This window comes from Emydura macquarii, unplaced genomic scaffold (assembly GCF_026122565.2).
Source record: "Emydura macquarii macquarii isolate MOO-44397 ecotype Brisbane River unplaced genomic scaffold, CSIRO-AGI_Emac_v2 contig_2897, whole genome shotgun sequence".
Lineage (NCBI taxonomy): Eukaryota > Metazoa > Chordata > Testudines > Chelidae > Emydura > Emydura macquarii.
Window position 1 is genome coordinate 19,524,416 of NW_027133034.1, and position 14,212 is coordinate 19,538,627.

General features: G+C 39.5%; 1 protein-coding gene across 2 annotated transcripts in view; it reads right to left on the reverse strand.

The window, feature by feature from the left end:
- Positions 1–14,212, reverse strand: part of MEGF10 (multiple EGF like domains 10) — a 94,484-nt gene that overhangs the window by 1,240 nt on the left and 79,032 nt on the right. Inside the window, exons 14-23 of one of the 2 annotated variants that reach the window (XM_067568792.1) lie at positions 13,719–13,853; positions 13,168–13,296; positions 10,019–10,147; positions 8,284–8,412; positions 5,794–5,922; positions 4,981–5,217; positions 3,610–3,737; positions 3,253–3,376; positions 2,586–2,630; positions 1,431–1,637 (exon numbers count right to left, since the gene is read on the reverse strand). In XM_067568792.1, the coding sequence (XP_067424893.1) occupies positions 1,431–1,637; positions 2,586–2,630; positions 3,253–3,376; positions 3,610–3,737; positions 4,981–5,217; positions 5,794–5,922; positions 8,284–8,412; positions 10,019–10,147; positions 13,168–13,296; positions 13,719–13,853 (1,392 nt within the window). The remainder of the gene's footprint in view (positions 1–1,430; positions 1,638–2,585; positions 2,631–3,252; positions 3,377–3,609; positions 3,738–4,980; positions 5,218–5,793; positions 5,923–8,283; positions 8,413–10,018; positions 10,148–13,167; positions 13,297–13,718; positions 13,854–14,212) is intronic. The other variant, XM_067568793.1, reaches the window with a different exon arrangement.

Below are 14,212 nucleotides of genomic sequence, written 5' to 3' on the forward strand. Positions count from 1 at the left end.
TAGTCCTTAGCAAGACAATGGACACCCTCATGGAGTTCTAAGAAATCTCCACATAGGAACAGAAATGGAGAGTGAAGTCCTCACATGCTCTTTAAATTGATGCTACTTTAAACAACTTTTGTTAGAGCATCTTCCATCAGAGGTAACTGTCAATGTAGACATCTTTCAACCTGCTAGGAAAATTCCAAAATGTATAGCATAGATCTCCTTTAAATTAAATAATGTACAACTATAACCGCACAAAATGTATAGTATAGATCTCCTTTAAATTAAATAATGTACAACTATAACCGCACTATAACCGCTATTTTGCTTCTATTTTATTCATGGTAATGCTTTTGACTTTTAAAAAGCTATGACCTTGTATATTAGGAAGCAAACAGAACCTCTAAATTTCTCTGCCAAAGAGCCATATTCTGGCTCTCCTTTAAGCAGCAGTGGGAGACGTACTTAGCCTCTCACAGCCACGTAACTTAGCCCCGTACAATGTTGTCAGTCCTGAATATGGTTAGCCCTGGTGGATAAACTGGTACAGGGCTAAATTATGTGGCAGTGAGGGGCTAAGTACATCTCCCACTACTGCTTAAAGGAGGGCCAGAATATGGCTCTTTGGCAGAGAAATTTAGGTGGGTAGCTCTTAATTACACAACTGAAACTAAGGTATTTCAAACCATCTTCTTTGTGAATTGCTTCATAAGTTTGAAAAGAATGGGATTGTTCTTACAGCTACCACATATAGAATCTGAAAGTGTATCAATATTTTTTCAGTGATTTTTTTGTTTGTTTTGGTTGAGCCTGTATTGAAGGGTTAATGTCTTGAGGTCACCTTCTTGGGATAAGAGCAGGCCCCTTGGTTACCTCTTATGTTATTCTCTGGGCAGTCACTGCTCTGTGGTCTGGTTCTGGGGTACCAGGTACTGCTCTCTGTCAGTGTCCTTCAGTGAACCCACTCCCTTTCAGGAGATATAAAGCAGTCCGAACAAAAGGAATATACTTCCCTGACCTCCTTCATTGTGTAAGGGAAAGGGAAGCAGTCTCTGAAGCCCAGCAGGTATTTTCAACTCCCACCTTTCAGTGAGAGTAAAGATCAGAGCTTAATCCTGGGGAATTTCAACAAAGAATCAGCCCAGCCCATCTTCTTCCTCAAAGGGTTGGCAGACAGTGTTTGCAAGTGATAGGTCAATTACAGAGTCCCCAGTCTGGGAACTCTGATTGTCTCTACTTGTTCTGAGCACCAACCCTACTGCTCGAGTTCCTCCCTTTTAAGGGCTCACCTTCAGGCCGGACAAGCACACGTGGCAAGGTGAGATTATTGTGACCACAGCAGTTCCTTAATCTTTATCTGGCTGGTGGGGGACTCATCTGCTCTACCACAGCTTGATTCAAAGGAAGAATCTTATGCACAACCTAACAATGCAGTTTGTACTCACCAACTTCATAGACATTCTTGTTGGCTGAAGCAGAGTTGCTGATCTCTGCATATGGGGAGTCCCTGCGTGCCGGTGACTTCATTTCAACATATCCACATTCTGAGTTTTTTGGCACAAGTGCTGGTGGATCTTTAATAGTAGCATATGGATTTTCAGAGCTACTTAATGAGCAGTTACTTAAATTGTATTCTGAGTTCTTCATTAAATCTGACAATAGAAAAAATAGCATTGTAATCTTTTAAACGTGCTGTGTAATGTATAAACATAAATATTGTGACTAAATAAAGCAAAATAAACTTCTGTTCCAGAAACTGTTTGCCATCAAATAGACCAGCTAGTTTGAGTTCTGCACAGTTTCTCATAAACCAATAACCACATAAAAACCTGTCATAATAATTCCCAAATTTTGTTTTACACGGTGATTATAGTTACCTCAACTGCTCTGCTTTTTATGGACCTGATTTTGCCTGGGGGCTGAATTCCTGCTGCAAAATTCAACTCTCATTAAAGTTGGGTCTGGCATTAACTAAATGTAATTTGCAGGATCAAGCCATACATGGCAATTTTAGAACACATTTGCCTTTGCAGGTGCTGAACTCATCACAAATAAATAAACACTACAATTACTGAGGGGGTTGTGCTTACAGACCATACCTGTAATAACCGGGGGTAGGGGGGAGGGGAGCTGAAGGCAGGGTGCTTTCAGTGAGGGCAATTTTGTTCTGCCAGAATCTTGATTGATAACCATCAAGATATGCCACAAGATTCACCTGTTTTTTCTGGATTTCCCTCATGGTAGAGGAAGAAAGAATGAGCAGGGGTCAGTTGGTTAGTCAGTTTCGGGGGTGGCTAAGGGAGTGATAAAGGAGATTTGGGATGGAAAGCATTTTCTTGGGCTGGGAGGACATTGTGAGAGTTTCTTCTGTCTTTGCAGACTTGCAGCCAAGACTTTCAGAGTTGACTATTGAGGCCTGATCCACACTTGTTGACAAGTAAAGTTAACAAACCATATCCCTGAGTGCCATAGGTATGCCAGCCTACAAAGAGGCACAGCACCTCATATATTCTCTTTCCACAGAAATCAAGAATAAGTTTATATAGGACATGAAATATCTGTGTATTTTAATTTAAATGTGTGAGAATGTAAAAACGCACCTTTCAGAGATTTTCCCATATATCCTCTGTCAAGCCCAAAAGCACCTATGAAAAAGGAGAGTAACAAAACCACAAAACATTTTGTAAATCCAATTACAATTCTCTGGACAACAATTCAAAATCTCCACAGAATTGTTTCATGGCTAATTTCTGTCTCACGGGAGAAATGTCCCTACAGTGAGAGCACAGGCACGCTGCAGAAGCTGTGTAACTGCACTTATTTACTAACTAACAATGTCTCCTGAGCAATAGATTTATAGAGTTTAAGGCCAGAAGGAGCCATTAATCATTTAGTCTGCTCTCCTGTATATCATAGGCCATTAAATGTCACCCAGTGTAGACCAGGCCTAAGTATATTACATTTACACAGACTTGTAATCTCTGATCAAAGACTGACTAGACCTATTTCCCATAAATCCACCTTGACAGTCTTTAATTATATTCCTCTCTCTGTGCGTGCTGCTCCCTTGGTCAGCTTAAGAGGAGAGCCATGGCCTTGACTCCTTTACACCCAATTTGGCAAGGTTAGCACCACTGGCAACGTTAGCTAACTTCACAGAAGAAGAACCAGATTGTGCCTACACCTCACACAGGGGGAATCTCTGCTGTGCCATCCCTCAGACCCGCATAGGGTAATATGCAGCACCCTTTCTCTTTATTTCTGTACCGAGCTCATTGAGGTAGCCTCCATGTTTCCAGTCTGCAGGCAATGTTCCCGTACAGTCCAGGATTGCACCTCGCTTTCCAGGATCCACATTCTTAAGATTCACAAACAGCTGATTGTTTTTTGACTATTTCAAACAAACAAACAAAAAAGATAATGTGGGCTGCAGCTGATTATAGATCACGAATGTTTGCACAAGGTGTTAATTGGGGAAAACAAAACTAAATCCCATAAGGTAGTTTAAGAAATCAAATCCTTTGTGAAAGTGACTTGGTGAGAGATAGACCATGTAAAAAAACCCATTTGAGCTAATTCTGCCTGTTGATCTGCATAATGGCCTCCACGGTTTTCTGGTTTTACCTTTGCAAGGGTCATCCTGTCCATGTTGTTGACATGAGGTGGGGTTGCACACTGTGTTAGGGTATGATAGCTAGGGTTGGAGAAGTAGTGGCTATTAGCATTCCCACCATTAGTGTGAGGGATAGTTTCTGAAAAGAAAGAGAGAAGAAAATGAACAATTTAAAGAAACATGCTGTCGCCTTTTTAAGATACTTCCCTAATACTCAGTCCCTTCACTCCTTTTTGCCTCCATTGCCTGCAACATTGGCATTAACCAGTTAGCAAAAATGCTGACCACCAGCTCCACAGCATTGTGTGTGGTGCTACTACTGTGACTCTGCATTTTTCATTCAAACAGACCTTCATCTGCTCTGACTACTGCAACTCCTGGCCTCCCCAAGTCCCAGCTTTCCTAATGCCTGCATGTACAGAATGTCATTGCCTGAAATTTTATGAATACAAAGATATGTGACAATATCAGTCCAACTCTGAAACAACTCTACATTGATTTCAGGGTCTAACTAAAAACTGCCATCCTTGTTTTAAAACCCTTCATGGCTTTGCTCCAGTTTACCCTATGATTCCAGTCTCCTCTCTTCTCCCCACTCCCTTCACCTGTCTCATGCTACTCTATTTCATTTCAAATCTCAGTTGAAACCATATCTTTTCAGCCTTTCTTAAACCCTTGAAATACAGTTAGCAGAAGGACAGAAAAATTAACATTGTCATTATTATTTAACTCTAAAACATGTTTAAAATACAGTTTGTGTGAAAGATGCTAGAGAACGAAGTTGTATTATATTGTATGTGATCAGCATTTTCCTTTGTTCAACAGTACACATTTCTACTAGCATAGATAGGCTTTATATGTTATATGCATTGATTAGAAAGGCTATATTGCACAATACACAACAGTTCACAGCTATAGACACTTGGAAAGATTCACTCAGAACTCTGACTAAGTGCCGCTGACAGCTGAAAAGGGCTGCCATGAAGGACTGTTGCTGGCCAGTGTGTCTTGAAGAGAGGAGTTGCTGGCTAGACAGGAGGGACAGCCTGCAGCAGCTGGGGATACACAAATTCAGTGGATCCCTGAGATTCTTCCTCTTCAATATGGGGCACCTATGAAGCTCCACTCCCATGAAGATTAAAGCTGCCCTCACTGGTGAAACTCGAATAGAAACCAAAATTACCCACCCTGAAAGCAAAAACTTCCCTGCTCACAGTATCCTTTACTGATGCAGAAAGGTGTGACCTTCACCGGCTCAAGTCTGTGAGGGCATTTAGTTGTGAAAGTTAAGTGAGGAACAAAACTTGTTATTTTCAAGAGTTCCTGTTTCTCTGGCTGGGATTTACTTAGTCATGTCCTTCAAACAGCTCTGCTGCTCCTACCTGAAATGGTGTAATCCGCATTGATGACCCTCATAGCAGGTGTATAGGTAACTGCTGGCATATTTGTTTCTTTCCCCTTCTGCTTGTGTCTATAAATGATGAATAGTGCTAGCAAGAAGAGGACAACCAGGACAAGAATAATGATTCCTGCTATAGCCCCAATCTGATAGGAATCAGCCGGGATAGCAGTACTGGTACGGCTTAAACTGTTCAAGTTTCCTACTATGATCACACCAGCTGCAAAAGAAGAAGAAATGAAAACACATGGCATAAATGCATGCAAGAATTATAAAATGAAGAGCAGAGGACTGACTTCTATTTCTAAAACTCTCTTCTAGATATTTTAAATATAGTTAGAGTTATGCCAGAAGCCTTTGGAGTGATAGCCCAAGCCTTACCTGGCAACAATAATTCATACATATTTTTATATGGGTATTTCATGTGCCTAAAAAAAATAGCCCTCTGCCCTCTCATCAATAAATATACAATTTACAAAGTACTTGACCCACCAGCAGTTTTGTATGATGTTACTGAATACAATGCTGCAAAAAATATCATCAAATGCTGTGTTAAAAACAAGCAGACTCCCCTATGTCACAGCCCCTCCTTCCTTCAGTAAACTATCAATAAGGCTGAAGATTCATAAGTATAATCATACTCATAAGTATAAATATTATGAATAAATAATCAAGAGAGTCAGTTAAATACACATCCCAGAGAGAATTCATTACTCATGTACGTATGACATCTAAGAGAATTTGGTTCATCAACATTTTACAGTACTTTCACAATCATTTTATAACATGTGATTACCTTGATCACACCTTGCTCCTTTCCAGCCTGGGCTGCAATAACAAGTTCCTGTGATGTGGTCACAAGTTGAGTTGTTCAGACAGTCACATATTTGCCGGCAGCCATAACCGTATGTACCTGGGGGACACTCTGTGCAAAATAATAAAAATCACATGCACGTTTTCATATTTGACCCTATGAATATGAACTGTGTTCAGTAAATGCTATTGAAATATTTTAATGTTACACATATACAGTATTAAGTACCCTAAAGATTTGCCATTGTCAAAGCAGGTACATTTTTTATAAGTGACCAGCAGGTGGCAATGTGCCATTAGTGCTAAAGCTATAGAAGGGAAGAAAATATCTTGTTTGTTTAAAATTATTTCCTATCTGGGAAGACAAACACAATGTTACGTTCAAAAGTGAATACCCAGGCCTGGTTCTCTATGCCCAGCTCCACGTTTACATCTATGCAAAATGAATGTAAAATGCCTCCAAGTCAGAATGGCACAAGTTTAAAAGGTGACATAAGTGACACGGCATTAGAGAATCAAGCACAAAGAAACTTAGGTGTGCTGATGCCAAGCATTGCCATGCCTAACTTTTAGGCACTTAGAAAATCACTGAGATTCACAAAGCCTGAGTTCGGCACCTGCACTCCCTATGCAATGAATGAAGGGAGACGCTCGCCTAAGAATGAGATTCACAAAAGCCAGCATGCTAGGAGGTTCCTCGCCTAAGATAGCCTATAGGAAATGCCTAGCCAAGTGATGGACACTAAAGTCTGGGCTGTAGGGAGGGGTCACCTTCTGCTTGGGAATCTTAGTTGGTGTTAGGTGCACGTGCCATTTTAGCAAGAAGCCAGGGGGGTGGGGAGGAGGAGGACTTCCTTCATAACTTCTAGCCCAGCGGGAGACCTCCGGTTCAAGTCATTCTCATGTTTGCTCTCTCTCGCTCTCTGACCCAATGACTCTCATTATTTATCTACAGTGAAGCAGTTTCAATGTTGAGCTAGGGAGTGAGAGAGAGAGAGTGCATGAGAACAACTTTGTAGCCTGGTGGTTAGGGCATTCACCTGGGAGTTCAAACTCCCTCTCCCCATCAGGCAGAGGGGGGATTTGAACCAGGGTTTTCCCGCATCTCAGGTGAGTACCAGTAACCACTGTGCTAAAAGTTATGAGGGAACTGCCCCACCTCCTTTGCCGTTTTGTGTAAGCTTGCCTATAGAGGCCCTGTCTGGTAGGCACGATCTGAGCATGCTCACTGGATCGGGCCCTGCAGGCAAGTCAGGCAGAGGAGTACCTAACTACTCCCAGTGTATGCACTGCTCTGGGTCTTAGGCATCCAGACACCTGGTGTGAGGCTGCAGTGCACATGCTCAGAGTCAGAAGCCAAAGCACTTAGGGAACTTTTACTGTAAAAATTAGGTGCCATGTATTTTAGGATGAAAAATGAAACATTTGACATGATCAAAATGAAACGGGAAACTCAGAATGGCTCATTTTGACATTGAAAATTCCATCAAAATCAAAGCATTCTCGCAAAACATTTAGATTTCAATAAAACTGCATTTTCTGACAGAAAACTGTTCTATCAAAATTTTTTGACTAGCTCTACAAAAAATGTTAATTAATTTTACCAAACCAACATCTGTTGTATCTAATGGGAAGCCTGTAAAAACAGTGCAACTAAACCCTGTGCAGAGGGTCTACAAAAGGCTTATGTACCACTCAAATCCCAATTAAACACTCAAAATAGGGATTAAGTGAGATTTATATGGCGTGTAGGCCTTGTGTTGATCTTCTGAACAGGGGTCAATTTCTGGGGCAAGACGATGTATTAGGCATAGAAGCACCACTCTCCTGGCCCTGCCAAAAACTAGGCTAGCACAAGTGTGAGCCTTTGGGCCTCATTCTTCTCCCTTCATGTAACTCCACTGAAGCCAATGAAGTTAAACTGGTGTAGAACGAGTATGTGTGAAAGGAGAACCAGTCCTACATAAAGCAAATATAATGTGCCTTATATGTCCCCCTCTGGCAACTCTTTTGACTTACATAAAAGCTATTCCAGAGAGGAATCTGGCCCTCACCCTTCTAGCTATTAGTTTACATCAGGATTTTTATAGCGGTAATAGTTATTGGGATTAATTTGTTATTTTTATATACGGTTATGTATGTTTTTCTAATATTATGTCAAAGGCGTCTATAGGTATCTTAGGGCAGGAGCTTTTCTAAATGTAGATATAAATGTAAATAAACAATCAAAAAGATTTAGAGAAAGACTACCAGTCTTTCTTACTAATCTCCCGGGCTTTCATCCGATAGAGAAACAACCTTAAAATCACACAGGATAGAGTTAGGTCCAAATCCTGTGGTCCTTACTCAGGCAAAACTTCCTTTGACGTCAATGGGTGTTTTGTCTGAGTAAGGACTCAGAACCACAGTATTTGGTCTAGGGAGTCTTGCATTTGTTCTTACCATGCATGAATAATTTCTGCTTTCTACTCACTCTGTTCACAGTGTTTCCCCATGAATCCTGTGCGACAGGTGCACTGCCCCAATATGTGGTCACAATCAGCTCCGTTTTGACACTGGCATATTAATGCACAATCTTTCCCATAAAACCCCAAGGGACACCCTGCAGTGCAAAGGGGGGGGGGAGAGAAGAGTTTTCTATGAGGAATATAAAAGTATTATTATTATTACTTATTAAAAATCATATTTATAATGCCACTAATTTAGTGCTTTATAAGTTGTAAGGAGATATTTGAAGGAGGAGAGAGAGAGGGCACCCTGTGAATGCAGGAAGACTGTTGAATGATGAATGAATCTTTGGACATATTTTCTGCACAGTTGAAACATTAAAGAGTAAAAATAACAACATATTGTATCTCAGTTCTTCACAAAGGTTCCAGTTCAGTATGAAGAAAACGTATCACTGCAAACAGATCATTATTCACCAGCAGGAAGCAAAAGAACCATGAGAGCTGACAGCTGAACCAATACAATGAATGTCTTCCACAGCTTTATCCATATGGCCCCATAATATGTTATCTCCTGCCACGCTGACACTGTGCTATTGAAAAAGGAGGGTCGTGACTTTAAAGAGTGTGGTTCTAAAGCATTGAAGTCTAAAGCAGATTTCAGTGGTACTTTTCTGAGATAAAAGATGGTGAGTATACCGGGCTTGAGCATAAGCCAAATAATAGCTATAAATGTAATCATATGAGATCCATAATGAGGAAAATAAGACGACAACATTCCTTCAATCAACAGAAAAATTCTCTCAAGCTTGTTATGTACTATTGTTCAGCACTCATATTCAGATTTCCAGTCACAGTACTACCAATATCTAATTCATTGATGTAAAGTTCTTGGAGAGAGATCTCAGGTATTAAATGTATTAGTCACACTAAAACAATTCCAGAGTAGAGTATAAAATAGTGACCTGATGAAGTTCTGGCTCTGGTTCCAATTTAAAAAAAACAGTCATGCTAAATTATGTGTGAAAGGCTAGCATTCCCTGTAATCTAATGACTAGAGAGACAGGAGATCTGGAATAAAATCACTTTACAACACTGCTGAGAAGAGGAACGTGCCTCTATGAATCATTGCCATGACCAAGCTTGAAGCTATTCAGTTCACAGGACTTGATTCAGCCCTGTGTTATGCTGATGTAACCTTGGATTCAGAGTGCCCAGTGGCAGCATTCCTCCCAGAGGAGGTTTTCTTTCTTTTTTGGGGGGGAGTGGGAGGGGGAGAGAAAAGGTACAAGGTATCTGCAAACTGCCTCTTTGTCAGGGACTCACACCTAGCTAGTGCTGCCCCAGAAGTGTATAGCTCTGGCCAGGGTTGAGGGCCACGGCTGGGCACCTGGAAAAGCATTCATTCAGCACATTCACATGACAGCTTCTGTCAGTGAGACTCCTGTGGACTCCTGGCTGTAACTGGGTGTTGCCTTCCCCTGGAGGAAACGCAAAAGGAAGGCAGTGGTGCGAATATACCCTGTCCTCCTACAAGGGTGAATTCCCCTTCAGGTGCAGCAGTCCCAACTAATACAGGACACTACAGTTTTCATCCCCTGTACTAGCAGAGGTGACATGAATCACATCCTCTGGATCAGAATGGCACAACAGTGCTGGAAGATCAGTGAACAAAGAAGGAGTATTAAAAGAAATGAAGGAAAATATGATTATTAATTTGTAGCCACACAACAAAATGAGTAGATCATAAGAGTCACTTACTCTGGGTACAATAAAGGCCAGTCCATCCTGGAGTACATTTGCACTCCCCATCATAGGCACTGCAGTAAGCTCCATTATGGCAATTGCAGGTGTGAATACAGTTTGGACCCCAATGGGCAGGTGGGCAAGCTAAAATATCCCAAATCAATTAATTAATCTCATACAACAAAGACACAAATCAGCACTACATGCAAGTGTTAAAATAGTTCATTTCTATCTTCTTCAGTCTGATCAATTTCAATCAAATAGTCTCCTAGTTTTTAATTGAAACTAACCAGTGTTTTGCACTAGATAAGAACAGATGAAAAAGACAATCAGGAAAGAGAAATCAATGGGCAAGATCCTGATCTCAGTACAGTACTATGTGGCCACTATCACTGGTTTCTCATAGTTCAAAAGAGGGAGTCATATAAATCAGGTTTCTTGATTGATTCTTCATTGGTTTCCAGTGACTGAAAATTATCACTCCTCCTGAATTCTACTGAACAAGCTGGAGAGGTTATGCATTCTAATCCTGGGATAGGGGAAGAATAAACTCGGAGAGAGGAAAAATATTTGTACCCTAGTCTCATTATCAATTAATTCCCTGTATTCCTCTCCCAAAGTTTAACTACATGGCCAAAGCTGGATGAATCAGAGATTCCATGGTTCAGCTTTAGTTTCTTGAACTGAAATCTCTGATTTATTCACTGATTCCCATCAGACCACCAATCAATATAATCCTTCCAACAAACAAATCATTATAAACAATGAAGTAAAGTGGAGGTTTTTACACACACCACTGTGGTTGAAAATATTATTGGTGTAGTTTTGGAGACTGCTTTAAAAATGGTACATTGAATGAATTTGGTAATGAATGCTATTAACAGAAAGAATGGTAATGTGTCTCCCCAAATGCTAATTATTATATGTAAATAGCACTGTAGCAAAATAAAAGTTACATGTATATATCAATAAATCAGATCCCATTGAGAGCAGTGAGTGCTGTAAAAATGACCTCTGATTTTTTGATTAATTACTTTTCCAAATTTCTATTTTTTGCTTTAATAAAAAGTTTTGTCATTTTTCATTGTGAAATCATTAGATTTGAGTTCCTTTTCTGACGTTAAATACAGTCTTGTGGAAACAAAGAATGAATATTTTACAAAAGAGAAGAAACAAATTAGGTACTGAGGCTTGATCCCTGATTTTGACTATGTTAAGGGTAAGATAGTGTTTTCCCCATGATCATATACTGACTTGGCTGTCCAGAGACCTAGGTAGATCTTAGAGGCAGGTCAGCAGTTGTACATTTTATTAAATGTTTGCATTTGCAAAATGCTTTATATATATATATATATCCTGTATTTTTGGGAAACATCGCCACAATCCAAATTTCATTTTATTAAGGGAAAAAAAACCTTATAAAATAACGTTTGCAAGAAGTATCTTCTGCCTCAAATCTCAACCCATTCTTTTTCTGATATTTCCACTTTATCTGTGAAGAGTAATGATGATTTTTTTTTAAATTTCTGCATGAAGATAGTGATCAGCCAAAAAGGAATGTCAGCTCACATACAGAAAAAGGCTTAGAGGGTTTCATGAAGGCCATGAGTTCAGATAGAAATTAATGGAACCATTATTTTCCATGAGAACTGAAGGCCTTTGCACAAACCAAAACAACTTCCTCTCTTGTGGTTACAAGCACAGCCTTAATAGACAACCTCCTCCCTCCCCCTCTCCCCTGGCCGCTTCATGTTGTAGACATCATTTTCTTGCATTGCTTCTGTAAGCAAGTACAGCCTCCTCTCAAATACTCATACCCCAAAAAAGAAATAAGAAGTTGAAAACAACAGAATAAGAGTCTGCATCCAATGAAGAATTTTGCCATTAACTTTATGAGGTCCTAAGTTTTATTTTGACCAATAATAACATCAGTGGGAGTTGTGGGTGTCCAGCACTTCTCAAAATTTAGCCAAGGAATGTTTTTTCCAAATTCACAAGACTTTGCATTACACTGGGATGCAGCCAATTAACCTGTGCTAGTCAAACTGTAAGTGATGTAAACTAATGAGGCAGATTATTAAGAGATGCATCTCCTGGGAAACTGAACAGCTTTCCCACACCCGCAGCTCAATATTTTCTGAATTCTAACATATTAGTGTCAGAGTTAGTCCCACAGAAGATATATATGTACAGGCTACAGGATTGGGCCATTAGGTTGCTTCTGTACTAGGCTTTGCTACCCATGAAAATGTGTGTGTTAGAAATTTAATGCCAATTATTACTGTTTCAGATAGACCCAGCACAGATGTCAACAGGAAGCCCATATTTAATATACTAATGAATTGTACAAATCATAAGAAAAGTAAAATTTTGATAAAATTTCTCATTGACTTCAGTGGTGTATGATCAGACTAATCTACAGACTGAGCAACAAGGAATAGTCTGTAATTGAAAAAAATATGCATCAATGAAAGCTAATATATGCAACAGTGAAATCAAAAAGGAACAGAGAAATCTGTAAAAATGATGCTAAATAAGAAGGCTGACTGCAAAAATTAATACAAGAAAATGTTTTAAAAATTCAAAATGCTCAAGAGGAGGAAGGATAGTCTTGTGGGCAAAGGCACTGAACTCAGGACAACTGGGTTGTGTTTTCAGCCCTGCCACAGTCTTCCTGTGTGATCATGGGAAAATCACCTAGTGTCTATGTATCTCAGTTCCCCATCTGTAAAACAGGGATAATGACGACAACAATAATACTTCAATAATTTAAAAGAGTGGATTGAGGATAAAGTTGTTAAGGTTTGTGGGGTGCTCACAATATTATGGTGATGGGGGCCATATACATAGAGAGATAAGGAAGTACATGATGATGGTAATCATTAAGTTAGAATTTTGTGATAGTGAAACTGCTATGTAAATTTCAAATGGGGTTTGTTATACAGCATTTGAAATGTAAAGTAGATAAATATCTCTTAACCATATAACACAGAAGTTCTTATTTATTTAGCTTTTTCCATATCTTTTTCTTATAACAACTCAAACAAATTCTAGGTGTCAGTTACAAAGTGTTTCCTCAACATCAAGAAGAAAATTAAAAAGAACTGAACTTAGACTAATTGTTTTAACAAGATAGCTCAAGAAAGAAAAAAACTGGTACTTACGCTGAGAGCAGTCACTGCCAATCCATCCAGGGTAACATTGACAAGATCTGTCAATAGGATTGCATGTTCCATTGTTGGTGCATGTGCAAATTCCAGCACAATTCTTACCAAATCTGCCACTGGGACACACTGTGAAAAATTATTAGTGACTTTTTCAGTAATTTACACTTTTATTGTTTCCCTAATATTTGTAATTGAAATCTGATGTTTTGGATCAAGAAAATTCCTATTCAGTATAATGCCAAAATAAATACTGCTATAAATTCAGTCAAGCACATTTGTATTATTTATTGTAAATATATATTTTATTTACATACAGGGTTCTTCTGATTAAAAACATGTCTCCACAATGTCAAGAGAAGTATTTTCAAACTTTAGGGGCTATCTTTTCAACCAACTTCAGCTGTCTTCAGTTTCTACATTTACAAACTGCATGCACAAAACCAGAAACCACTTTTGGAAAACGTGATCTGATAAGTCTAAAATGCATGGAATGAAAAAATTGCCACACCTGGTCACTGTATTGCAAGGGTCTTTATTACAGCATTTACCTTCATTACAGAGCGCTCCTGTGAAACCAGGTAAGCAATCACAAAGTCCAGTGACATGATGGCAGGGACCACTGCTGTGCACACATTGGGGACATGCCTGGCTACAGCGATGTCCATAAAACCCAGGAGAGCAAACTGAAATTGGAAAGAATATACTGTCATTCTTCTTGTTCTTTCTACATCACCATAATCTATTCCTCAACATCTAAATGGGTTAATAATTAACCAGTTCAGTTCTGCCTTCCTGTTACTTCCAGTTCTGCTTCATTTACTGGGTACATACTAGTTGAACTGGTGATTGGTGTTACTGCAGACATATAAGAAGATAAAGGTCCCTACCTGGAGGCGCTTACTACAGTCTGGTTAGTAAGTAACCGTTGACATTCAGGTGCTTGAAAAGATGTTGCCACAATGGACTACCATACAGTAGCGGCAGTGAAGAATGGCATTGAATATGTTAAAGCCAATAATGACAGTGACCTAAATGCTGGCCT